Here is a 27549-nt window from a genome sequence, read left to right on the forward strand (position 1 = left end):
TAAACTCATCTTGAGGAAGGTATCAATTTAATTCATGACTTGCAGTGAGAGGGAAGGTATATGTATAATGCCTTTCATTAGCAAGGCGGTGATGCAAACCTTTTCGTAAGCTCTTCGGCAGTGAATCCTCTAATGGTTCGAGTAGGAGACGGAAGGGAAAAGACACGGATGTAGACATAAATTCACACAGAGAGACATTAACAGTTGAACGGTGCCTGTCAGAGGCAAGACTGAGGAGGCAAATAAATCACAGAAATAGAGGGATTTTGAGTTTACATACGGCTGGGTCTCAGATCAAATAGATATAAAAGGGCAACCATGTCTTCATTTGTGCCTTTACGTCGGCACTGGATAAACACAGAGGAAGGCAGGGAATGTTTGCTCATTCAGAGTAACGTGCACACACACACACCTCCGTCCTTGCCGGTCCTACTGCTCCACAACCTGATTAGAGATAAATTACAGATAAATTGCCCCTCTATAAAGTTAGATGGCCTCCTAACTTGTCTGAGCTAAAACAAGATAAGGCAAAAGAAAACCTTACAAATGATCACTTTCAAAGTGTCTGGGTTTAGACAGGGCTGTAGAACGAGATCTCGATTTTATATCTTACCATTTGTTTTTTGACTGCGACAACAACCGTGATTGCTGCCTCTCTTTATAACGGCCGTACAGCAACTTGACACCTAACTCTAGTCGTGATTTAATTATCATCACTTGTCTCTAGAGCGGGCATAAAGAACACTGTCAAAAGTTTCATCATACGTAGGTGAAATTACACGTTTGCAGCACTCAACACGTCAGCATGGACAGACAATCCGGCGCATTAATTTGATTGGCCCACGTTTATCATTTACATCAGTCAGGCTGTCCATGTACAGATGATGAGGATCTTTTTCCACAACAAGATAACGGGTGGTATTGAAAGTTGAATCCAGAGTTCAAATATACACGGACTGTTACCATGGCTACGGGAGATGGGGGGGTAGATGGCTGGATGTCACCATGGGGTGATGTTGACACTGGGAGGGGGCAGGGCCCATGGTTTTCACACCCCTTGCTTCTCGCAGTTTCACTCCTGCCCCCACCGCGGCATCAACACCGAAAACAACACCCACATCAGTGACACAAGGCACATACAGTTTGCCCCGAATTAGTGATGGGGATTGAAGCTTCCTGTAGCATTGAGTTGTTATTTTTTTGCCAATTGTGTTGAAAAGCGTAGCCTTTTTTGTCTTCTGTCAAACCAATCAGGTGGTTGTTCGATGAAACAACTCTTCGGACGTCATTGATCATGTTCTTCTGATAAAGTGATACAAGCATCGGCACACTGCTTCAAAGTAAACTGCTTAGCGATTTCGACAAATGCATCGGAGCGCCAGCATCAAACGTAACATAATTTCCCCAAATCGACAAGACCTCACGCCCCCCACGCTTCCTAACCATCCACCCACCACTAATACCCCCACTGAGGCCCTAATTCAGACATACTCTGGAGTTTGATTGTAATCAATACTCACAATGGTCAACAAATACCATTGTTTCAATCTCCGTTCATTTATATAAGTCAGCCAGCTCAACTCTGGAATGTTGTGTATCAAAATAGTCTCATCCAGCCAAGAGACATAGACTAAGCAGATATGGATTGAACTCCAGTGTACCCACAGTACTTACTATTGAATTATGTAGTAAACTTTAGTATACCATAGAATATTATACTACACACTGTAGTATCCCTCAATCGTGTAGTGCTTACAATAACATGTTGTAATATACTGTAGAACACTATAGTAAATACTACAGTATATTACAGTAAATACTGCAGTATTCACCATAATGTTTTTGCGGATTTTAGTCTGGAAAAACACTACGGTGAATACTATAGTATTTATACCACAGTATACTATGGTATTTTTTTTATGTGGGTACACAAAAAAATGCTGGGTTAAAAACAACCAAATTTGTGTAAATATTGGACAGAACACACATTATTTGGACCCAGCCAGTTGGGTCACAAACAACCCATTGTTTCTTTAAATTGGGTTATTGATGCTGGGTTATTGAGCTATGATCCACCAGGTCAGATGAGAAGACTGGAGGCGTGGGTTAGTAGGGGCGTGGCTTTTAGATAGTCATTTTTGGCAACCCATGAGAGTACATGTATTTCCAGTTGTTAAATTTCCACATGTTAAATTTGAGCGCTGAAACTTTTGTAGTTTTAGTGAGGTTAACACAAGAGTATCAGTTCCTTAAGTGCATATGCATCTCTCAATTTTGGGATAGTTATCACTTGTGTAAACCTCAATAAGCTAACGAAGTCTCGGTGCTCAACCTTAACACGTGTTGACAATACAACAGAACAGATGAACCGGAATGACATTTACTCTCATGGGTGGCCAAAAAGAACAATCAAAAAGCCACACCCCTACTAAGCCATGTCCTACAGTCTTCTGATCTGACCCGGTGGATCATAGCTCAATGACCCAACTAAAAGCCAATTTATGCTTGAGCCGTACATTTGGTTGGAGGCTCCGTATGGAGGATGTGACGCAATTGCAGAGCCTCCAGAGGCATGCAGCGGGGAAATTGAGCACTCTACCGCATCACCGTGCACCTCCCAATTTTTTTTACAAAGCCGGAGGGATCCGTATAGCTCCGTATAGCTCCGCATTGATATGATTAGTTGACGGTAGGTGGGTCAGGAGGTCCTGTATAAACACAAAATCACTTCCTTGACAACTTCCTTCACAAAAGCTCTGCTCCGCAAAGCGCTAGAAGTATAAATGCTCTGACTTCTACGGAGACCGTATCGCAGTAAATGCTTTAATGACGCTGCTAACTACAGATTGACCATGCAGAGCCTTTAAGTGACCCAACTGGTGGGCAACAAATAACCCAACGTGTGTTCTGTCCACAGGCTGAAGTTTGAACATTTAGTCCACGATGGTCTTTATAAGATCTTAATTTGTAATCTGCTAAAAATTTGTATTTTTGTACAGAACCAGTAAAAAGTTTGGATGCACCTACTCATTCAAGGCTTTTTCTTTATTTTTACTATTTTCTACATTGTAGAATAATAGTGAAGACATCAAAACTATGAAAAAATACCTATGGAATCATGTAGTAACCAAAAAAGTGTTAAACAAATTAATTGAAACAAAGTAGCTACCCTTTGCCTTGATGACAGCTTTGCACACACTTGGCATTCTCTCAACCAGCTTCATGAGGTAGTCACCTGGAATGCATTTCAATTAACAGGTGTGTCTTGTTAAAAGTTCATTTGTGGAATTGAGTTCCTTCTTAATGCGTTTGAGCCAATCAGTTGTGTTGTGACAGGGTAGGGGTGGTATAGAGAAGATAGACATTTTTGGTAAAATACTAAGTCCATATTATGGCAAGAACAGCTCAAATAAGCAAAGAGAAATGACAGTCCTTCATTACTTTAAGACATGAAGGTGAGTCAATCAGAAACATTTCAAGAACTTTGAAATTTCTTCAAGTGCAGTCGCAAAAACCATCAAGCGCTATGATGAAACTGGCTCTCATGAGGACTGGCACAGGAAAGGAAGACCTAGAGTTCTCTCTTCCACAGAGGAGACTGCGTGAATCAGGCCTTCATGGTCAAATTGCTGCAAAGAAACCACTACTAAAGGACACCAATATGAAGAAGAGACTTGCTTGGGCCAAGAAACACGAGCAATGGACATTAGACCGGTGGAAATCTGTCTTTTAGTCAGATGAGTCCAAATGTGAGATTTTTGGTTCCATCCGCCGTGTCTTTGTGAGATGCAGAGTAGGTGAATGGATGATCTCGGCATGTGTAGTTCCCACCGTGAAACATGGAGGAGGAGGTGTGATGGTGTGGGGGTGCTTGCTGGTGACAATGTCTTTGATTTATTTAGAATTCAAGGCACACTTAACCAGCATGGCTACCACAGCATTCTGCAGCGATACACCATCCCATCTGGTTTGCGCTTAGTGGGACTATAATTTAGTGGGACTACACCTCCAGGTTGTGTAAGGGCCATTTGACCAAGAAGGAAAGTGATGGAGTGCTGCATCAGATGACCTGGCCTCCACAATCACCCAACCTTAATCCAATTGAGATGGTTTGGGATGAGTTGGACCACAGAGTGAAGGAAAAGCAGCTGTTCAGCATATGTGGGAACTCCTTCAAGACTGTTGGAAAAGCATTCCAGGTGAAGCTGGTTGAGAGAAAGCCAAGAGTGTGCAAAGCTGTCATCAGGGCAAAGGGTGGTTACTTTGAAGAATATAAAATATAAAATGTATTTAAATTTTTTAACACTTTTTTGGTTACTGTTTTTTCATAGTTTTGATATCTTCACTATTATTCTACAATGTAGAAAATAGTAAAAATAAAGAAAAACCCTTGAATGAGTAGGTATGTCCAAGCTGTTCACTGGTACTGTATATTGCGGGGATCATTTGAAAAAGAGACCAGGGTCTCAGTGAGAGGTTATATGAAAGTGTTTAAAAAAAAGAGAGAGACTGTGTACCTGAAGCTACCTGTCTGTCTGAGAACACTGAATACCTGAGCTAAGATGCTGTTGAGGGTCACCATATACACTATTTTGAATCGTGGTACACCCTTTTTACAGATTCAACTGAACTGTCCCTCTTTTTCTCTCTCCTGACACATGTGCCATGACATTATTGTTTTTCCGACTCCCCCCTTCAATTAAATGTTTTGTTTCTGACTATCATCTTCAAAAAACACCTATAATGAATCTAAATTGCAACAGGAAGAAGAAGTACAATACATGAAAACACACTTATTATTTTAATAGAACAAATTCTCAGAAAATTATGACAAATATTTACAACAGATTTAAATAATGAAGAAAATATATCAACCTCACTTTGGTAGCTATGATTAACTTCTGTTAGTTTTCCTTCTTCAATCAATAGAGGAACCCAATGGAAAACTAAAACAAACAAAACAAAGTAAGGGGACACTTGGTGGGACAAGGTCTATTGGGGCTGTGTGTTGGGTGAGAGGGGAGGAGTGGGGTGGGGTGGGGCGCAGGGTGGCAGATTGGGGCAGCAGAATGCCAAGAAAGTCCACTCATTTACGTAATAGCTACAATGATGGAAATGATTGTAAGCGTGTGACCTCTGCTCTCTCCCTCTTCCCCCCTCCTCTCCGTTGTAATATAAATTAATATTATGGCAGAAGACAGACGCACCGATGATCCGTAACAAGTAGCGTCTCTGGAGAGAGCCAGTGCCACGAGACGGCCCCTAATTAGGCCTGAATGATGGCAGGTTATTCCAACCATCACGCTCCCGGCTAATCTGTGCTACAGAGCCACACAGAGCCACAGTGTCTAAGCCGAACGGCAAACATTATGTTTTAATCTTACTGGCCAATGGGGGAGAAGTTCTCCAGTGGGCGGCTGTAGGTTTTAACTAAGCTTGTTGGGAAGTGGGAAGGCGGCTGCCCATGTGCAGATAGAGTCTATAGGAGTTTGTTTGTGTGCTCTCTGCTGTTCCATTCTCGAGGGTGGATGTATAGAGAGATACATGTTAATTAAAAAGATAGGGAGGCTCTGCTTTGCGTTGTACAGCTGCAAGGCTAACATGTCCACCCATCCTGATATGGAACAAACAGTTTGAGGGCTCCTTGTTATTCAAATTGGGTTTTTATCCTGCTCAAATGTCAACTTTTCCCGCTTCTTTTTATAATTTTTTTATTATATCTATATTTTCACATTTGCATAATGCCACAGGCAGTGCATTATATACAATTATGGGTTAAAAACAACCCAATTTTGGTAAATATTGGACAGAACACACATTGGGTTATTTTGACCTAGCCAGTTGGGTCACAAACAACCCATTTTTTTCTTTAAGTTGGGTTGTTGATGCTGAGTTATTGAGCTAGGGTCCACCGGGTCAGATGGTAAGACTGGAGGCGTGGCTTAGTAGGGGCATACCCATATGAAAAAATACTACAGTTTACTACAGAATACTACAGTACTTACAATAGAATTATGTAGTAAACTTTTACCATAGAATATTATACTACACACTAGTATCCCTCGATCCTGTTGTGCGTACTATAAAATGTTTTACTATATTGTAGAATACTATACTACAGTACTTTACATTTCAAGAACAATCCCCCAACACAGCCGTAGAAGGGGTGCTGTGTGTTATGTGCGTCACAATTGTCAATCTGGGTATTTGTTGCCTATGCTAGTTTCAAGTGCTAGTTTTCAAGTAATCAAGTGTAGCCGTCAGTCTGCAATTTATATTTATTGAAATTGGAAGTGGATTACGCTGGTAAAGTCAACATGTTCTAAACAGCTCTGTTGACAGACTTTATTCCGTGTCTCTATTCGTCCACATGGCTGCTGGCTGCGCTTTGCTACCATCTAAAATATCATGAAAGATTCCCATTATTTTGTTTCTGTAAGGACCCAAAAAACAGGTAGTGGGAGAACTTATTCATTTAAGTAAATACTTTTTTATGGTAAAAAAACGATGTATTATTAGCTAGTTAGGTAGCTGGCTACAGTAGGCCACTTTGTTGGCTGAGCTGCTAGCTAGCTAACTTTACATACTGTTTAGCAAAGTGAATTAAATGTCATCAGCTAGCTAACTTTCTATTAACCAGCTATCTTAATCTAATCATTGTAAATTAAAACTCAGTCTCCAAATACATTTGTAGATAACAGCCATTGAAGAGGTTGAAATTTCAGTTCCAGCTGTCAGTAAAGGGACAGTGTAGGCTACTGGATACTGGATAGGGCAGGTAATTTCGTGGGAGGATATTATGAAAAGATTATCCAGTTCAAGTCCCTAGAGGGGAGGAGTTTGAGGACAGAGAGATAATGGCAACATATTTTTCAGTGCTGTCAAATTTGAGTATAATGAAGCCTGTTTCTTTGTGATGTTTTCTGTCCTCAGATATGTTAAGCTGTGAAAGCCTGTTTGCATGTCCCAAGAGACTAAGGGTATATCCTATATGCCATGCCATACAGTATGTTATGACCTACCTATGTTATCAAAAGTATACAAAAATACAGTTAAAGATCACACACAATGTATAAACCTATTACATTTGGAGCAGGCCAACCCTACTGGAGGTTTGCTGGGTGTGCAGGGTTCAGTTTCAGCCCAGAAATAACACTCCTGATTCAACTTAGCAAATGTAATGAGTTGATAATCAAGTGTGCTATTGCTGAGCTGGAATAAAATAGGTCTGCTCACCCAGTAGATCAGGGATCAGTGGAGCAATGTTCGCCACCGCTGGAATGCCGTTTTTTTCTTCTCACCTGAAATCATGCTTCAGTAATATTAGCCTACTTGTTACTACTCAATTATCTACTGTTGTTTAGACTAAGATGTCTAATCTTTCCATATTAGTTATTTGTACATTTTGAAGTGAAGTGTTGATTCTTTGAAGTGAAGTTTTTAAACTTGTTTTAATTGTTAAATTATTATTTAAAATGAACTAGTGTCAATGTAGATTAATCATACATCACAATCCTGCAATAAAGAGGGGAGGGGGTTCTGTCTGTAATGTGTCTGCGTTTCCGTGTTGTATTCTCAAATAAACATTTCGTTTTTGTCTAGTTGTAAGATCTTCATTCTGTTTTATTTGATTGTCACTCTCTCTCAGGATATCAGCTACAGTATGTGTATCCATTTTGCAGCATATCATATGACATGCAACACAAATGCAGCCATAGGCCTACAGTACGATGGTATTACTGGCCTTATGGGCATCTGTCATCTGAAGCCGGAATAGCTAAACACACACATTGTTTACATGTTGAGCTATACGTTCTCAATTTAAAATGATACCAGTAGACAATGTTTGAGGGAAACCATATGCAAGATTTTGTACACCTTTTAAGTGCTGACATAAATTTGTTTAGTGTAAATCCAACCCTTGTAATTTCAGTACAGTATGACAATAAGGAGATGACTATTAGGTTACAGAAGATGAGCATTACAGGTGACATTTTATGAGGTTCATTTTATTTTGAGGTTCATTTTAGCAATGTTGCTTGCAACATGATTGCAGTTGTTCCCATAGACAGTGCATGGTTGCTGTATGTATCACTGACCTTGGATAAGTTAACAGAGCTAACCTTTTAGGTCACTAATATGCAGTTTTTCTTAACATTTTGTTGGCTTTATAATCTTGAGAAAAATTTTACTAGCGAGTAGCTAGCTAGTTAGTTATACCTAGAGTAGGTAGCTGACAAGGTTAGCTGACTTTTCTAAAAACAAACCTCATTGTGTCTAGCTACTTCTTTTTCCTCATGCTAGCCTTTACAGCCAAATATCACATTAGAAACATCAGAATTAAAAATATTGATTTGGCCAGCATTGTAGACCATTTCTACCCTCTTGCTGGAACTTTAGCTCACCTCGAAATAACAGAGAAATGCTGGGAAAACCAGCATGCTGCAAACATTCTAAAATGTTTTGTCACCTATGCTTGTTTTGTTGACAGATGCTCCTACGGCACTAATCTGGTGAGCACCTTTGGAGCTCCCCCCAAGCAATATTTGTCGTGTTGCTAGGCGTCACTGATTTACACCAGGTTTCCGACCCCTCTTTAGCTAATTTCTGCTATGGAACTTCCCCAGGTTTCCCGTTTTAGAGAAGCCTGGTTTGTGACGAGGCCAGGTGAAACCCAATGTGTGTTTTTTTAACCAGCGCTGGGTTCTTTTTAACCTCATAATATTTCAGTGTAGAAACTCAAAAATCAAATCAAATTTGATTTGTCACATGCACCGAATACAACAGGTGTAGACCTTAGAATGAACAGTCTATGACTAGGGTGGCTGCAGTCCTTGGCAATCTTTAGTGCCTTCCTCTGACACCGACTGGTATAGAGGTCCTGGATTGGCCCCAATGATGTACTGGGCTGTATGCACTACCCTCTGTAGTGCCTTGTGGTCGTAGGCTGAGCAGTTGCCATACCAGGCAGTGATGCAACCAGTCAGGATGCTCTCGATGATCCAGCTGTATAACTTTTTGAGGATCTGAGGATCCATGTCAAATCTTTTCAGTCTCCTGAGGGGGAATAGTCATTGTCATGCCCTCTTCACAACTGTCTTGGTTTGTTTGGACCATGATAGTTTGTTGGTAATGTGTACACTCAACCTGCTCTACTACATCCCAATCGATGAGAATGGGCATGTGCTCAGTCCACAATCATATTCTGTAGTCCACAATCATCTCTTTTGTCTTGATCACATTGAGGGAGAGATTGTTATCCTGCCACGTCTCTGACCTCCTCCCTATAGGCTGTCTCATTGTTGTCAGTGATCAGGCCTACCACTGTTGTGTCATCAGCAAATTTAGCGATGGTGTTGGAGTCGGGCTTGGCCATGCAGAGTACATTTATATTTTATTAATTTAGCAGACGCTCTTATCCAGAGCAACTTACAGTAGTGAATGCATACATTTCATACATTTTTTCCCCCCGTACTGGTCCCCCGTGGGAATCGAACCCACAACCCTGGCGTTGCAAACACCATGCTCTACCAACTGAGCCACACAGTACAGGAGGGCACTGAGCATACACCCCTGAGGGGCCCCTGTGCTGAGGATCAGCGTGGCAGATGTGTTGTTACCTACCCTTACCTCCTGGGGGCAGCCAGTCAGGAAGTCCAGGATCCAGTTGCAGTCGGAGGTGTTTAGTCCCAGGATCCTTCCCTTATTGATGAGCTATGAGGGCACTATGGTGTTGAATGCCAAGCTGTAGTCAATTAATAGCATTCTCAAATAGGTGTTGCTTTTGTCCAGGTGGGAAAGGATAGTGTGGAAGGCAATAGAGATTGCATCATCTGTGGATCTGTTGGGGCGGTATGCAAATTGGAGTGGGTCTAGGGTTTATGGAGTAATGGTGTTGATGTGAGCCATGACCAGCCTTTCAAAGCACTTCATGGCTACAGAAGGGTCAGTAATCATTTAGGCAGGTTTCCTTGGTGTTCTTGGGGACAGGAACTATGGTGGTCTGTTTGAAACATGTTGATATTACAAACTTGGTCAGGGAGAGGTTGAAAATGTCAGTGAAGACACTTGTCAGTTGGTCAGCGCATGCTCAGAGTACATATCCTGGTAATCTGTCTGGCCCTGGGGCCTTGCGAATGTTGACCTGTTTAAAGGGCTTACTCACATCGGTTACGGAGAGCATGATCACACAGTTATCTGGAACCGCTGATGCTCTCATGCCTGCTTCAGTGTTTCTTGCTTCAAAGCGAGCATAGAAGTTATTTAGCTCGTCTGGTAGACTCATGTCACTGGGCAGCTCGCGGCTGTGCTTCCCGTTGTAGTCCGTAATAGTTTGCAAGCCCTGCCAAATCCGACGAGTGTCGGAGCCGGTGTAGTACAATTCAATCTTAGTCCTGTATTGACGCTTTGCCTGTTTGATGCTTTGTCAGAGGGCATAGCGGGATTTCTTATAAGCGTCCGGGTTAGTGTCCTGCTCCTTGAAAGCTCTACTCTTTAGCTCAGTGCGGATGTTGCCTGTAATCCATGGCTTCTGGTTGGGGTTTGTACGTATGGTCACTGTGGGGCAACGCCATCGGTGCACTTATTGATGAAACCAGTGACTGATGTGGTGTCCCCCCAAATACCATCGGAAGAATCCTGGAACATATTCCAGTCTGTGCTAGCAAAACAGTCCTGTAGCTTAGCATCGGCATCCTCCTTTGAGTCACTGGTACTTCCGGCTTTAGTTTTTGCTTGTAAGCAGGAATCAGGAGGATAGAGTTATGGTCAGATTTGCCAAATGGAGGGCGAGGGAGAGCTTTGTACATGTCTCTGTGTGTGGAGTAAAAGTGGTCTAGTGTTTCCTTTTCCTCTGGTTGCACATATAACATGCTGGTAGAAATTAGGTAAACGGATTTAAGTTTCCCTGCATTAAAGTCCCCGGCCACTAGCAGCACCGCCTCTGGATGAGCATTTTCCTGTTTGCTTATGACCCGATACAGCTCGTTGAGTGCCGTCTAAGTGCCAGCATCGGTTTGTGGTGGTAAATAGACAGCTACAAAAATTATAGATGAAAACTTTATTGGTAAATAGTATAGTCTACAGCTTATGAGATACTCTACCTCAGGCGAGCAAAATATAGAGACTTCCTTAATATTAGATTTTGTGCACCAGCTGTTATTTATAAATAGACTCAGTCCGCCACCCCTTGTATGACCGGAGGCTGCTGTTCTATCTTGAAGATGGGCCGAAAACCCCGCCTGCTGTATGTTATCCATGTCGTTGTTTAGCCACAACTCAGTGAAACATAAGATATTATAGTTTTTAATGTCCCGTTGGTAGGATATCCTTGATTGGAGCTCATCCATTTTGTTATCCAATGATTGCACGTTGGCTAATAGGACTGATGGTAGAGGGGGTTTACTCACTCGCCTATGAATTCTCAGAAGGCAGCCCGACCTTCTCTCTTCATGCATATCACGGGGATTTGGGCCCGTTTCCAAGAAAGCAGTATATCCTTCGCGTCGGACTCATTAAAGAAAAAATCTTTGTCCAGTTCGAGGTGAATTATCGCTGTTCTGATGTCCAGAAGTTACTTTCAGTCATAAGTGATGGTAGCAGCAACATTACGTACAAAATAAGTAAAAAACAAGTTATAAACAACGTGAAAAAATTTACAAAATAGCACAGTTGGTTAGGAGCACGTAAAACGGCAGCCATCCCCTCCGGCACCATTCTCTTTAAAAAAAAGGAAAAAAAGTGGTGCTTTTGAACGAGTTCTGTCTGAAAAAAACATGTGTGGTACATATGGTTTAACAGGTCAACCATGACACATTGGCCTGGCACTTTTACAGGTATGAGGGAAGACATAATAATTAGACCATTGCGTTGACCAGACTTGTGTTTACTTTTAAATATTTTAAGTGTTTGATTGATCCTGCCTGGAGAGCCAGAGAGACTAGTGGTTTGAAGATTTGGGAGTATTCCATTAGTCCAATTTTGCCAGGCAAGCTCAATCAAGGATTTGAAAGAAAACGATTCAAGCACTGCTCCTGTAGGATCAGTTTAGCCTTTTAGATCGTTATGAATAAGATTACACAGACAGGGGAGACATGATCCTAGATCAGCACTCCTACTCTGAGTCAGACCCTGGGCTGCTTCTGACACACAACTGCAGTGTATGAGAACAAGGTAAGGAAGGTGATGGCACGTAAAAGCAAAGCAATTTCCTCATGTATCATGGTGTGACAAGGACAAATGCATGTGATGTATAGGCTAGCTTAAAGTACAGCAGAGAGCTTTTTATTGAAATAGAAAAAGCAAAGTGTCCTAAAAATAATGCTTTTCAAAAGGCATGGACAGGAGATGGAATGCTCTACAATATAGTCCAACATCTCAACACAATAATGTACTATTTTCAAACACCTCAATCAAGAAAATTAGAATTTCACTCCAAGGTAATGACTCATTTGTGGAGTGAGACCATTAAATATGTGCGAACAAGAAATGCCAACACATTGAAACTCTTAATCGACAAACAATCTACTTGAACAGGGATGGGGGAGACGGGCAACAGAAGTCTGTAGATCTGGTTAAGTTATTCATTCAGTTCTGCGTCAACGGGACTACCAAACTACCAATAGCCTTTAACGATCCTACAGACTTGAAGGCAAATTTTCCCCAAACCAAAGAGTTTAACTGGCTCCCATGGCAGAAGAGATTTATATCATACTGTGGTTACAAGACGAATGTGTAGGCTACATAAAACTGCTTTCATTTTCCAAATCAAATCATTTTGTTATTCTTGTACACCCCACTGTGATCAAGGGGAATGTAAATAACATATTTAAACAGGCCTAATAGCCATTCCCAAATCAATGCATCATTTTGATCAATCGTACTTATTCAGTTCTACATGCTTGCCTTTTCCCCCCTCTGATTGTATTTTCCAAATGCCAGGAGTAGACGAATTGCCATCGCAGCAGTCATTTGGCGACAATGAGGCCAAATGCTAAACACAGAGAGAATGTATTGCACGGCTAAAGCGTCTGACACGCCTTTCTGAAACTAAATTCCAGCCTTCCCCTGTTTCATTTGCATAATGTTGTGATGCATTTTCCGCTCCAGTGCCCGCCACACTGATCCTCTAATTATACACACACACACGCACACGCACGCACACACACACACACACACACTCCGAATGAGGAATCAGACCCGGGCAGACACCCACTCCACCCCAGCATGAAATATCATGTTACTGTATGATATCATTGTAGAGCCACGGGAAATTCAAACACTGTCATTAATTCAGCTGGCAGCAGCAGCAGAAATGACTGTAAGATTGCTAATTAAGGATACAAACACCAACAATACCTGCAGTTTGATCTAAAAGTGTCTCCCTGAAATTACCTCAAGCTTTGAAAGGGGATGATCCATACAGTCTGGGGCCGATTCAAGTTTTATTGGGAACATTGGTTTCCAAAGGCCGCAGGTTGCCAACCAATGGGAATCAAACAGTGTGTGAGGAACACACTAAATTATTAAATATCTGACATTTTAAAGGTATATAAGCAATGTATAGTAAATATGAACTGAATCAAAAAGGTTGGGGGATGTAGTACTGTACCAATAATTTCCTTCCCCATCAGAAAATGTACAGTATCTTCAGTTTCTCACCTGTCCAGGAGAGGCATTCTCACACAAGAGGGTCTCATACTCGATGGCAAATACCGGAGGGTTGTCATTGATGTCCAGCACTGTAATGACAGCAAAACCTTTTCCAACCTGGGTTGGATCATCTGAAAGACAGAGAGAAAAATAGTTCATATCATAGCTGATTCCAGCTAACTTTCAAAACTTTACCCTGTCTTAACTTTGTCACCCTCCTCCACTTTCCCTACTATCGAGCTTTCGCATGTCTTTTTAATGAATCACAAAGGTCAAGCAAAATGAACAAATTGTGGCCAAAAGTGCCCGTTCTAATAAAATATACAAGGCTTTCTCTATGAACTGGCATCCTTAGTTGCTCTGATAGGGATCAGCCAACATGATCAAGCAGCTGATTATGATTGGAGTGGAGCTAAAGCTGTGGTGGTAAAGGCTAGGGATGCAAAATAAATGGCATCCTATACCCTATATAGTGCACTATATAGAACCCAGCTCTGCTGAAAGCACTGCAGTATATAGCGAATAGGATGCCATTTCAGATGCAGGTGACTGCGTAGTTGTAGTACAGAGCATCCGGCACCACAGGCTCCACCACTGGCTCCCTTCTCTGACACCAATGTGGCACTGAATATAAACGGCTGGCTCCTGAGAGCCTGGATGGACGATGATTTAGCCTGGCGTCGGCAGCCACGCTGACAGGAGAGATGGCGCGCTGGCTGACATTCGGGAGCGGCTGATTTGACAGTAGTAAAAAGGACGTGTGGTACCCCGGGGCACAGATTTGTTGTCATTGGCATGTTTGGAGCAGAGTCAGAGTGCGGATGAAATGTGAGCGCTGACCGACCACGTCTCAAATGAACAAGAACCCTTAGCTAGAAGAAGTGCTCCTCTGCCAACTTTTGTCACAAAAAGCCCATTTACTATAAATAGTGTAAAAAGGCGTCCTGGGCTCTGAGAGAGACTGTTTGGATGCCTGATTCTACAGCTGCCACTTTCTGCTGTGAAGAGAATAGAAGTCTGACTGTGTCAGAGGCCAATGACTCCTCAGTGAAGGCCTGTTATGACATTTAGTACAGTTATTATTAAAGATGTTTACTCCCTATGTGTTACTATATCGAGACAAGAGGAAGAAGTATTATTTGAGCATTCATCTTAGGCCTATAATAATGGTTGAATGACAAGGCATTTACTTGAGGGATGGTGATTACCATTTTGGTTTCGTGACTATTTGTGCACCGAGGAGAAGACTGGTTTGCATATCGCCCCAGCAGACCCACTGATGGCACAATCTCTATTGCACTCCATACTGCCCTTTCCCCCCTGGAAAAAAGGATCACCTATGTGAGATTGCTGTTCAAGACTACAGCTCAGCGTTCAACACATGTGGTGAGGGTAAGTAACAACACATCTGCCAAATTGACCATCAACACGAAAGCCCCTCAGGGGTGCGTGCTTACTCCGCTCCTGTACTCTCTGTTCACCCACCACTGCATGGTCGCGAGCGACTTCAACACCATCATTGGTGCTTGCCAACGACATGACGGTAGTAGGCCTGATCACCGACGACGATGAGACAGCCTATAGCGAGGAGGTCAGAGACCTGTCAGTGTGATGCAAGAACAACCTCTCAATGTCAGCAAGACAAAGGAGCAAATCGTGGACTACAGGAAACGGAGGGTACAACCCAATTCACATCGACAGAGCTGTAGTTGAGCGGGTCGAGAGCTTCAAGTTCTTCTGTGTCCACATCACTAAGGATCTATCATGGTCCACACACACCAACACAGTTTTGAAGAGGGCAAGACAATGCCTCTTCCCCCTTAAGAGGCTGAAAAGATTTGGCATGGGCCCCGGACCCCGTTACTACATGATTCCATATGTGTTATTCAATAGTTGTGATGTCTTCAGTATTTATGTACAATGTAGAAAATAGTAAAAATAAAGGAAGAACCTTGAATGAGTATGTGTGTCCAAACATTTGACATGTGCTGCTCAAAAAAATAAATGGAACACATAAACAACACAATGTAACTCCAAGTCAATCACACTTCTGTGAAATCAAACTGTCCACTTAGGAAGCAACACTGATTGACAATAAATTTCACATGCTGTTGTGCAAATGGAATAGACAACAGGTGGAAATTACAGGCAATAAGCAAGACACTCCCAATAAAGGAGTGGTTCTGCAGGTGGTGACCACAGACCACTTCTCAGTTCCTATGCTTCCTGGCTGATGTTTTGGTCACTTTTGAATGCTGGCGGTGCTTTCACTCAAGTGGTAGCATGAGACGGAGTCTACAACCCACACAAGTGGCTCAGGTAGTGCAGCTCATCCAGGATGGCACATCAATGCGAGCTGTGGCAAGAAGGTTTGCTGTGTCTGTCAGCGTAGTGTCCAGAGCACGGAGGCGCTACCAGAAGACAGGCCAGTAGGAGACGTGGAGGAGGCCGTAGGAGGGCAACAACCCAGCAGCAGGACCGCTACCTCCGCCTTTGTGCAAGGAGGAGCAGGAGGAGCACTGCAAAATGACCTCCAGCAGGCCACAAATTTGCATGTGTCTGCTCAAACGGTCAGAAACAGACTCCATGAGGGTGGTATGAGGGCCCGTTGTCCACAGGTGGGGGTTGTGCTTACAGCCCAACACCGTGCAGGACGTTTTGCATTTGCCAGAGAACACCAAGATTGGCAAATTCGCCACTGGCGCACTGACAGAGTCTGGAGACGCCGTGGAGAACGTTCTGCTGCCTGCAACATCCTCCAGCATGACCGGTTTGGCGGTGGGTCAGTCATGGTGTGGGGTGGCATTTCTTTGGGGTACCGCACAGCCCTCCATGTGCTCGCCAGAGGTAACCTGACTGCCATTAGGTACCGAGATGAGATCCTCAGACCCCTTGTGAGACCATATGCTGGTGCGGTTGGCCCTGGGTTCCTCCTAATGCAAGACAATGCTAGACCTACATTTTACATTTACATTTTACATTTTAGTCATTTAGCAGACGCTCTTATCCAGAGCGACTTACAGTAGTGAATGCATACATTTCCTTTCATGCATTTTTTTTTTTGGTACTGGCCCCCCGTGGGAATCGAACCCACAACCCTGGCGTTGCAAACACCATGCTCTACCAACTGAGCCACAGGGAAGGCCCATGTGGCTGACCTCATGTGGCTGGAGTGTGTCAGCAGTTCCTGCAAGAGGAAGGCATTGATGCTATGGACTGGCCCGCCCGTTCCCCAGACCTGAATCCAATTGAGCACATCTGGGACATCCTGTCTCGCTCCATCCACCAACGCCACGTTGCACCACAGACTGTCCAGGAGTTGGCGGATGCTTTAGTCCAGGTCTGGAAGGAGATCCCCCAGGAGACCATCCGCCACCTCATCAGGAGCATGCCCAGGTGTTGTAGGGAGGTCATACAGGCACGTGGAGGCCACACACACTACTGAGCCTCATTTTGACTTGTTTTAAGGACATTACATCAAAGTTGGATCAGACTCTAGTGTGGTTTTCCACTTTACTTTTGAGTGCGACTCCAAATCCAGACCTCCATGGGTTGATAAATTGGATTTCCATTGATTATTTTTGTGTGATTTTGTTGTCAGCACATTCAACTATGTATAGAAAAAAATATTTAATAAGATTATTTCTTTCATTCAGATCTAGGATGTGTTGTTTAAGTGTTCCCTTTATTTATTTGAGCAGTGTATGTACAGTTGAAGTCAGAAGTTTACATACACTTAGGTTGGAGTCATTAAAACCCATTTTTCAACTACTCCACACATTTCTTGTTAACAAACCATAGTTTTGGCATGTCGGTTAGGACATCTACTTCGTGCATGACAAAAGTACTTTTTCCAACAATTGTTTAGAAACAGATTATTTCACTGTATCACAATTCCAGTGGGTCAGAAGTTTACATACACTAAGTTGACTGTGCCTTTATACAGCTTGGAAAATTCCAGAAAATGATGTCATGCCTTTAGAAGCTTCTGATGGGCTAATTGACATTATTTTAGTAAATTGGAGGAGTACCTGTGGATATATTTCAAAGCCTACCTTAAAACTCAGTGCCTCTTTGCTTGACATCATGGGAAAATCTAAAGAAATCAGTCAAGACCTCAGAAAAAAAATTGTAGACCTCCACAAGTCTGGTTCATCCTTGGGAACAATTTCCAAACGCCTGAAGATACCACGTTCATCTGTACAAACAATAGTACACAAGTATAAAAACCATGGGACCACGCAGCTGTCATACCGCTCAGGAAGGAGACGCCTTCTGTCTCCTAGAGATGAACGTATTTTGGTTTGAAAAGTGCAAATCAATTCCAGAACAACAGGAAAGGTCCTTGTGAAGATGCTGGAGGAAACAGGTACAAACGTATCTATATCCACAGTAAAACGAGTCCTATATCGACATAACCTGAAAGGCCGCTCAGCAAGGAAGAAGTCACTGCTCCAAAACCGGCATAAAAAAAGCCAGACTACGGTTTGCAACTGCACATCGGGACAAAATCGTACTTTTTGGAGAAATGTCCTCTGGTCTGATGAAACAAAAATAGAACTGTTTGGCCATAATGACTATTGTTATGTTTGGAAGAAAAAGGGGGAGGATTGCAAGCCGAAGAACACCATCCCGACCGTAAAGCACGGGGTGGCAGCATCAGGTTGTGGGGGTGCTTTGCTGCAGGAGGGACTGGTGCACTTTACAAAATAGAATGCATCATGAGGGAGGAACTTGTATGTGGATATATTGATGCAACATCTCAAGACATCAGCAAGGAAGTTAAAGCTTGGTCGCAAATAGGTCTTTCAAATGGACAATGACCCCAAGCATACTTCCAAAGTTGTGGCAAAATGGCTTAAGGACAACAAAGTCAAGGTATTGGAGTGGCCATCACAAAGCCCTGACCTCAACCCTATAGAACATTTGTGGGCAGAACTGAAAAAGCGTGTGCGTGCAATGAGACCTACAAACCTGACTCAGTTACACCAGCTCTGTCTGGAGGAATGGGCCAAAATTCACCCAACTTATTGTGGGAAGCTTGTGGAAGGAAACATTTGACCCAAGTTAAGCAATTTTTTTGGCAATGCTACCAAATATTATTTGAGTGTATGTAAATTTCTGACCCGCTGGGAATGTGATGAAAGAAATAAAAGCTGAAATAAATTATTCTCTGTACTATTATTCAGCCCGGTAGGATGCTCTCAATGGTGCAATGGTAGAAGTTTGTGAGGGTCTTTTATTTTTATTTATTTTACCTTTATTTAACTAGGCAAGCCAGTTAAGAACACATTCTTATTTACAATGATGGCCTACCCCGGGAAAACACTAACTTGGATGACACTGGGTCGTCCTATGGGGCTCCCAATCATGGCCAGTTGTGATACAGCCTGGAATCTCACCAGGGTCTGTTGTGACGTCTCTAGCATGGAGATGCAGTGCCTTAGACCGCTGCGCCACTTGGGAGGTCTTAGAGGTCTTAGGGATCAAGCTGAATTTCTTCAGCCTTCTGAGGTTGAATAGTCTGTGTGGATCATTTCAGGTTGTCAGTGATGTGCACACCGAGGAACTTGAAGCTTTTCACCTTCTCCACTGCGGTCCCGTCGATGTGCATGGGTGCATACTTCCTCCTGCTGTCTCCTGAAGTCCACGATCAGCACCTTCTTTTGTGAACTTTGAGGGAGAGGTTATTTTCCTGGCACCACACTGCCAGGGCCCTCACCTCCTCCATGTAGGCTGTCTCATTGCTGATGGTAATGTTGTGTTGTTTGTAAACTTGAATATTGAGTTGGAAACGTGCGCGGCCACGCAGTCATCTGTGATCAGGGAGTACAGGAGGGGGCTTCACCACCTGGGATCAGCCTGTCAGGAAGTCCAGGACCCAGTTGCACAGGACGGGCTTCAGACCCAGGGCCCCGAGCTTAGTAATGAGCTTGGAGGGCAGTATGGTGTTGAAGGCTGAGCTATAGTCGATGAACAGCATTCTTACATAGGTATTCTTCTTGTCCAGATGGGATAGGGCAGTGTGCGGTGCGATGGCGATTGTGTCATCCGTGGATCTGATGGGGCAGTATTCCAATTGTAGTGGATCTAGGGTGTCAGGTAAGATGGAGGTGATATGATCCTTTACTAGCCTCTCAAACTACATCCTGATGACAGAAGTGAGGGATAAGGTGCGATAGTTTAGTTTAGTTCAGTTACCTACGCTTTCTTGGGTACAGGAACAATTGTTAACATCTTGAAGCAAGTGGGGACAACAGACTGGGATAAGAAGAAATTGATATGTCGATAAACACTCCAGGCAGCTGGTCTGCACATGCTCTGAGGACACGGCTAAGGATGACGTCTTGGCCGGCAGCCTTGCGAGGGTTAACATGCTTAAATGTCTTACTCACCTCGGCCACGGAGAACGAGAGCTCACAGTCCTCATGAGAGGCGGCACTGTTTTTTCCTCGAAGGGGGCAGAGAAGGTGTTTACCTTGTCTTTCCCACCTTCTTTGTATGCAACTCCAATGTAGATTTGGCCTTGTGTTTTAGGCTATTTACTTGCTGAAAGGTGAACTGTCTGGTGGAAAGCAGACTGAACCAGGTTATCCTCTAGGATTTTGGCTGTGCTTAACTTCATTCCGTAAATTCCCCAGTCCTTAACGATTACAAGCATACCCGTAACATGATGCAACCACCCCTATGTTTGAGTGGTACTTCGCAATGTGTTGTATTGGATTTGCCCCCGAACATAACACTTTGTATTTAGGACAAAAAGACAATTGCTTTGCCAAGTTATTTTGTGAGAAGACAGATTTTTGGGATGTCTCATGGTCTGACAAACACCGCTCTAGCTCCGTCACTTTTCACCGCAGATGCGAAAGTGCGACATCGGTGGATGCGGACGATCTCTAGCTTAAACGGACATATTTTTGATGGGGACGTTTTTATTATGCTAATTAGATTTCCGCGGGTGTGCGGACATCGACTCTAGTTTATTTTTATACATTCTAAGAACATTTTACTTGTCCAAAATCGTGTGACATAAAAACACATTCCGTTCCTTGTATTAATGGCAGTGTTTGCCTATCAATATAATAAGCACTTATTTGTGAAAGCAGACATTGAACTTGAACCCTGTTTCAACAATCATCAGCTGATTTTTCAAATGATTTTCCAAATGACAGTAAAGTGAACAGCTGTTGTGATAGCAGGAGAGGTTTATCTAGAATGTTTTGATGTCTCATACATTACAAAAAGGATAGTCCAAACTATACATTTTTATTTTTAAATCAGGTTCAAAAGCTAAAAAGCTTTATTTCATTGTAATTTATTTTATTCAATGGCTTCACCTGAGTGTCCTCGCCAGCACTTTACCACATTCCAATGTTATTACATTCCAATGTTGAAAATGGGAACAACGGGAGCAATGGGAGGTGAAAATGATTTAAATGTATTTAAGGCCATATAAAGAACAGCTATGCATGATTTAAATATTATAGTCTTGTGAATCTGTCATGCATATACTGTATATAATTGATTGTTTTTAAGATGCCCTTGTCTTAAAGTTGAACCTTGGATAGATCTTTAGTATAATAGCCTAAACAGTCAATTCAAAATATTGTATTCTGTTCTTTTGAAATAACCAACATTTTCTGCATCAAATTGAGACAAAATAAAAAGACGTAGGTCAAATCGATTTTGTGATGTTGTTCTATGTAAATGTAGGCAAAAAAAGGCAGACATTTTATTTCAATATGGGATTTCTGTGGTCCCAATATCATAATCATTTCTGTTTTCAGACGTTTTTCGTTGGTAGGCCTACCCATGTGTCTACTCACTCGGAAAGCCTGCTCACTCATGTCAATACCAAATCTGATAATTGTGACTTGATTGAACTGTAATGATGTGAATAATGATGATGATGGTGAGAGCCCACTATAAACTAACCCTTTAACCATAGGCTGTTACTTTGTGTCTCTAAAATCACAATGTTTCAGTTTCTATAATCATGTGAAAAAGTATTTTTTAATTGAAACGTCCAAATGTCTGCCTTTTACCAGATCCATATTTTGTTCTATTTTTATAATTGATAAAAATTCAATATGCAATAGCCTATAGATAATATTCTGGCCATAGGAAAACTGTTTTTTAAGGCCATACAAAGAACAACTATGCATAAATTAATGAAAAGCAGCAAACAGAAACAACATTGTTTCACATTCTTTAATAAAAGACTCATAAACAGAAACAGGCAATAGGCTTAAGAGCTTGCTTCACAGTTTCCCTGCCAAATAGGCCTACAAGGAACTCGACGTATCTCGACGACATTGAGCGCACGATGGAGTCTGTGCGCTGCGTAGTACCTTCCACAAAAAGTCTTGCTCAACAAAAAGACACGTAAGGCGGGGAATGCGAGGGCCTCTTTGTCCTTAAAGCCATGGAAGGACGACTCAAAGGCACTCCGGCACCTCTCTTTTCTCTCCTCTTCTCCCCCCACATCACATGAGCATAATTCACCTGCGCCTGCCCTTAGTTAGCAGCTTGCCCCTCACACACTCCGCGACTCACGGAGACCCGGAGGTCGAAAGCATCCGCCTTACGTCAGAATTAAGATTCCCCTGACAGCCCCGCCGCGACCCACACGCTTCGTCACGTTAATGCAGTCATGACGAAGCAGTGGCATTGTGGGGTGTTGAATATGGGGTAGGGTTGGCTACATGACAAGATAGAAAGGACAACAATAATTTATGCAGGGCCTTCATAAAACTAACTAGTCAGACTTTGAGGCTTGATGTGGCAGATGTGTGTGTGTGTGTGTGTGTGTGTGTGTGTGTGTGTGTGTGTGTGTGTGCACATGTACTTACGGCTTTCCATAGCAAGGATAGTGAGGTTGTGGACAGAGTTGACCTCTCGATCCAGGGGTTTGGCTGTGCTTATGACCCCACTCAGAGCATCCACGTTGAAGAAACGCTCCAGGTCTGTGTTTCTGTCTATGGAGTACCTGGAGACAGACAGACAGAGGCAGGCAGGCAGACAGGCAGAATGACAAACACACACGTAGCTATGATGAGGTATTTTCCTTTTGAAGAAAGTTCTAAGGATATTACATGTAATAATTTCACTCTTAAACATTTCTGAAGGAATAAGAACTTTCTACCTTCCAAACGTGTCAAATTAACTATTTAAAAGTGCTTCTGGTTTCAGTCCATTGGCATAGAATATTACTGAGCTGTATCAACAAGGGCAATTATGTCATTTTCATATTCATTTTTGACGCTAGATTAAACGATCATGATGTTGAACTATGAATGAGAGGTTTCTACAACTTTTAGATTTTGACGAGAACTGCTCTCAATCAAAGTTTTTAAGATAGAAATGTGAAATTGGACAGCAATACATTAATGCTGAACACAGAACAAACACTATCAATTTCTATACAGCAGCTTATATTTCTGGAAAAAATGACAACTTCAATTAGCTGGTATCCAAAGGGTATTATTCAATGTAATTTGACTCTTGTGGCTGCATTAGTTCCACAATAATTCTAATTTCAACAGAGGTAGGGCCATATTATTGCAGACGCTGAAAGCCTCCACAGCAGCAAAAAGAGGCAATTTACACCCACAATGGCGGTGTAATTAGATTTTCTGATTAAGATTACTAACAATCCTAACGCCCCGAGCATGAATACTACCACACAACACTTTTATTTTCAATTAATGCGTAATGAGAGGGAGTCTCATGAGTGACATGGGGCAGATTGCCTTTCTGAGTGGTTGTGTTGTGTTATAAATGCAATGGAGCTGGTACAAACTGTTGACCCTCCTGGGGGAATGCCCTTCGCTCATTTTAGATGGCATTTCACTTTTACAAATGTTGCAGTCCCTCGAACGCACGCCATCTGGCTTTAGTGCATGTCACACAGTCACAGAGGGAGTTTAGAACTCTGTCAGTGAGGTGCTATTGAGGCATTAGAATGTGAACGTTTATTTACAGTACTGCTCTAAAGGTGTTTGGACCTCCTGTCAACCTTGCGGTGTGGCAACATGTTGAAAGAAATGGGTTATATGGCTTGAATTCGCCACTCTGTTGAATGGGGCAAAGTTATTTTAAGAAACAGGGGCCACTTGAGAAAATGGCTGGGACAACAGAGGAATTGCCTGTAATGGCATATAATAACTGGAGAGCTGGGTTCTACCTGATGGCACTGTTGGAGGAGTCAGGGTCGTGAGCGGAGACCCTCCCAATGGAGATGCCCACTCTGGCGTCCTCGGAGACCACCATCTTGCTAAGCTGTGTGGAGAACACGGGCGGCTCGTTCACGTCCTCCACCGTCACCTTGACCGACGTGGTGTCGCTGAACGAACCCAGGTGCACAAACGCAGGGTCGATATTCCGATTGGTGGCTTCGATTCGCAGGTTAAAGCTGTTCTTGGACTCAAAGTCTAAAGGCTGAGACAAACATAAAGTAAAGAGACAAAAAAAAATATTAAAAGCTATTTCACATTTCTTTAAAAAAGAAATTGACAGTAACCTTCCAGTCAAGGTGGAGCCCATCCTAATTGGCTGGATTCTAAGCACACTGCACTGGCCACATTTTCTGTAAATGGTGAGGGCAAAGCCATAAAGATATTTGTATGTGCATCGCTCATGGCAACATGGCCTTGCGCTACACCAGTAGATTGAAGAAATGCTGGCGCTAGAGTCCAACGACCCTATGCAATCTTGCACATAATCAAACTCTCTATCACAAATATATTTTTCATCCAAACGTTTTATATTGACTTACTGTGTAGTGTGAAAGCAAACTATTGATTGTGAGAAAAGGCACACAACACATCACAGTAAAAGGCATTTCTAAATAATAGTGTTTAGAAGATATGTTGTCATCTGTTTGGCTTATTGGGCGCACAGTTGTAGCCCTATAATATAGGAGGGCCATTGATGTGACACATTTATTGTCTGTGTTTATTGTCTGCGTGACTTTCCACTCTGTGGCACTCGTCTATGATCGGTGACGGCGAAAACAAACAAAAGATCAGATTGGACCCTGTGACAAAGCTGGCTTGGGAACACAGCCTATAAGGATACAGCATGTGTACCTTTTGAAGGATGATGATGCCCTCTTGCGTGTCCTCGTCTGTAGTGATGTTGAACACCCCAGGTCCGTCCTCCATGATCCTATACTCCATCTCTGCATTGGGGCCTATGTCATTATCCAGAGCCTTGACCCTGGCCACCACGGACGCCACGGGCAAGGACTCCGGCACCATGTGCTGATAGTTCTCTGGAGGAAAGAGAAGTAGTAGTTAGAGATGAGGTGGTTTCCTTACTCCTTAGCCGCTCAGATTCATAGTGCACTACAGCTGCCTTTGAGTTCCCTCTCTCACAATGAGTGGTCACACTACAAAGTAATGGTCCAGGATGAGTTTTATCCAAATATATGAGGAAATAGTGACAATAATATTAAATGACTCGTTTTACATTCAAGACATTTATGGTGAAGAGGGCAAATATATTTTTTATTGAACCTTAACATTTTTATAACAATGGAGTTGTTTGTATTCATATGAAAATGTATTACATATTCTGACCGCTCCACTCTACATGAAACAGAATATCTCTTGACCAAAGTGAATGGGAGAGTCTGAGGACTATGCTTTGGTGGGATGAAATGTTCACTGGAAAATTCTATTACAAGCAAACTCTTCCATTGTGCTCCCGGTGTCTTTGTCTGCACCTCCCTGACATAAAGCACTCTCATAAGAAAAAAAGGAGGGAATCATATAAATAATCATAATCTCCCCAATCACCATGACGGAGCTCATTACCAGATCTTTCCGTGTTTCTCACCCCAGTGGCTCCCGACATCACGCTCCAAATGCTAATCTGCTTGACATTGTTTGCCGCTGTGTAATCTTTGTAATGGCTTTTTAATTCGCTGTGGAAGACCCCCAAAAATGCCTTTCTTCCCCTCCCTTCGTACTGTGTATGCCCCTCTTTGCCCCCTGGTAACCGCCCCTCCTCTCTGTCCTTGTGCCTCCAGCCTTCACTTCCCTCCTCTTCTCTCCTCCAAGGGCTAGTGCTTCTAGACTATCAGCTGTGGTGCGCTGTAATACTCTATTGATTCTGACCCATGACCTTGGGTGGGGGGTGGGGGGGGGATACAGATGGGGTGGGGGGGGTGACTTCACACCCAACCTGGTCCCAAAGCATCTTTCTTCCCAGCACACCCAGCAAAACAGCGCTGGGTTAAAGCGGCATTGACGATTTGTTGTGCAAACTTGAACCTGTCCCCGCTCCCCCCTCCCTCCGGGTTCCAGCAAATTGACTTCACTTCATGGCAGTCCAGCAGTGAGTGTAACAGCCTAGGCAGCGGCGGTCGGTGGGACTATCAGCGGTAAAGCAATTGCCGGGGCCACAGATTATCATGAGAAGCACCTCATGCCTTTGAATCCCAACGCCTGGCCAGGAACCCATTAGCGGGCCGTGAAATAGGCTGATGACAAAAAAAATGGAGCCTGATTGATCCTGGTATCCATGTTTGCAGAAATCCCTCCGCTCTGATGTGGAGTGAGGGGAGCGGGAGAAAGGTTTATACCTTCTAGGGCAAACTGCATTTGAAGCCTTTGACCATTAGTCAGAAAGGGGCAGTGAACCCACGACGAACAGCAAAATTACGCATACGCTTGAAAGGGGTACTGTAGTTGAATGAATCTGCAATATCAAGCATAGACTACATTTTCACTCAAAGCTTTCTCCCCTACTGCCATTGTGAACGAGAGTGATTGTAGAGATTTATGTCCAACCTCCACTATAGTGAGACTGCAATGACAGTGAATGGATGGGTTTAGGGCTTTGTCTGAGGGAAACAGATAGAGGGCATGTCGTCAGATTTAGTGACGTACAAAGTATATAGGACTCTTACTACGAGAGAAGCGTGGCGGGTTGTCATTGACGTCAGTGAGGGTGACCGTGACAGAGGTGGTGCCGGAGAGGCCGCCCATCTGGCCCACCATGTCTTTAGCCTGGATGACCAACACGTACTGGTCCTTCACCTCTCGGTCCATGTTGGGCAGTGCCGTCCGGACGACGCCTGGAGAGGAGAGAGAGGGAGAGAGAAAGGGATGACAGGAAAGAAGAGAAAGGGATGATAAGAGTGGAAGATAAGAGTGAAAAGGGAGAGGGGATGATGGGAGAGGAGAGAGAGATAGATTGCAAGGGATGACACGAGTGGATAGAGAGGGGGGACATGAGAGGACATAGAGGGATGACAGAAGTAGAGAGAAAGAGAGAAAGAAAGCTTGATAGGAGAGAGAGAGAGAGAGAGAGAGAGAGATAGAGAGGGGGGGTGATAGGTGAGGAGAGGGAGAGAGGGATGACAGGAGCAGAGAAAAAAGCAAATGCCTCGAAAGATGCCTAACTCTTGCTTGAAAATAAGTTGTTATGCACTTTATTATCTGGGTTATTGGCACTGCTGCACCTTTTGATGGTTCCCTTTTGTGAGAAGAAACATGGACTTAAAGTGTCAAACAATCTTTACTTTTTGTGTCCAATCCTAACACTAAAGTGAAAACACTTCTATGGTCAACTTTATACACTATATCTCTGTAGGTGCTGAGAAAAATGTTATCTATAGCAAAGGCCTGTGGCCCTATGCAGTTGCTTAATGGTAATTGCTTTTGAAAGAATACACCAACTTATGAAATTGAAATCAGCATTTTATCTCCTGACTCTAAAGATGAGAATCGTAATAATCCCACAAAATTACAACAAATCTTTAATGGCAAAAAGTCCTAATCATTATAAGGCAATTACTGTTGCATTCATGGTTAATGACTTACAGCTCGGAATAAAAAATTAAAAGGCACGTATTGGGGATTCCTACGGAACATGAAAGATTACTCATTA

At 42.9% G+C, this 27549-nt stretch overlaps 1 protein-coding gene across 2 annotated transcripts in view; it reads right to left on the reverse strand.

Annotated features, from left to right (window-relative positions):
• The window catches only part of LOC106590196 (cadherin-7), a 120851-nt gene that overhangs the window by 25370 nt on the left and 67932 nt on the right, over positions 1–27549 (reverse strand). For both annotated transcript variants that reach the window (XM_014180938.2, XM_014180939.2), the window contains exons 5-9: positions 26567–26734; positions 24741–24925; positions 23837–24090; positions 22503–22639; positions 13660–13781 (exon numbers count right to left, since the gene is read on the reverse strand). In XM_014180938.2, the coding sequence (XP_014036413.1) occupies positions 13660–13781; positions 22503–22639; positions 23837–24090; positions 24741–24925; positions 26567–26734 (866 nt within the window). The remainder of the gene's footprint in view (positions 1–13659; positions 13782–22502; positions 22640–23836; positions 24091–24740; positions 24926–26566; positions 26735–27549) is intronic.

This window comes from Salmo salar, chromosome ssa29 (genome assembly GCF_905237065.1).
Source record: "Salmo salar chromosome ssa29, Ssal_v3.1, whole genome shotgun sequence".
NCBI lineage: Eukaryota > Metazoa > Chordata > Actinopteri > Salmoniformes > Salmonidae > Salmo > Salmo salar.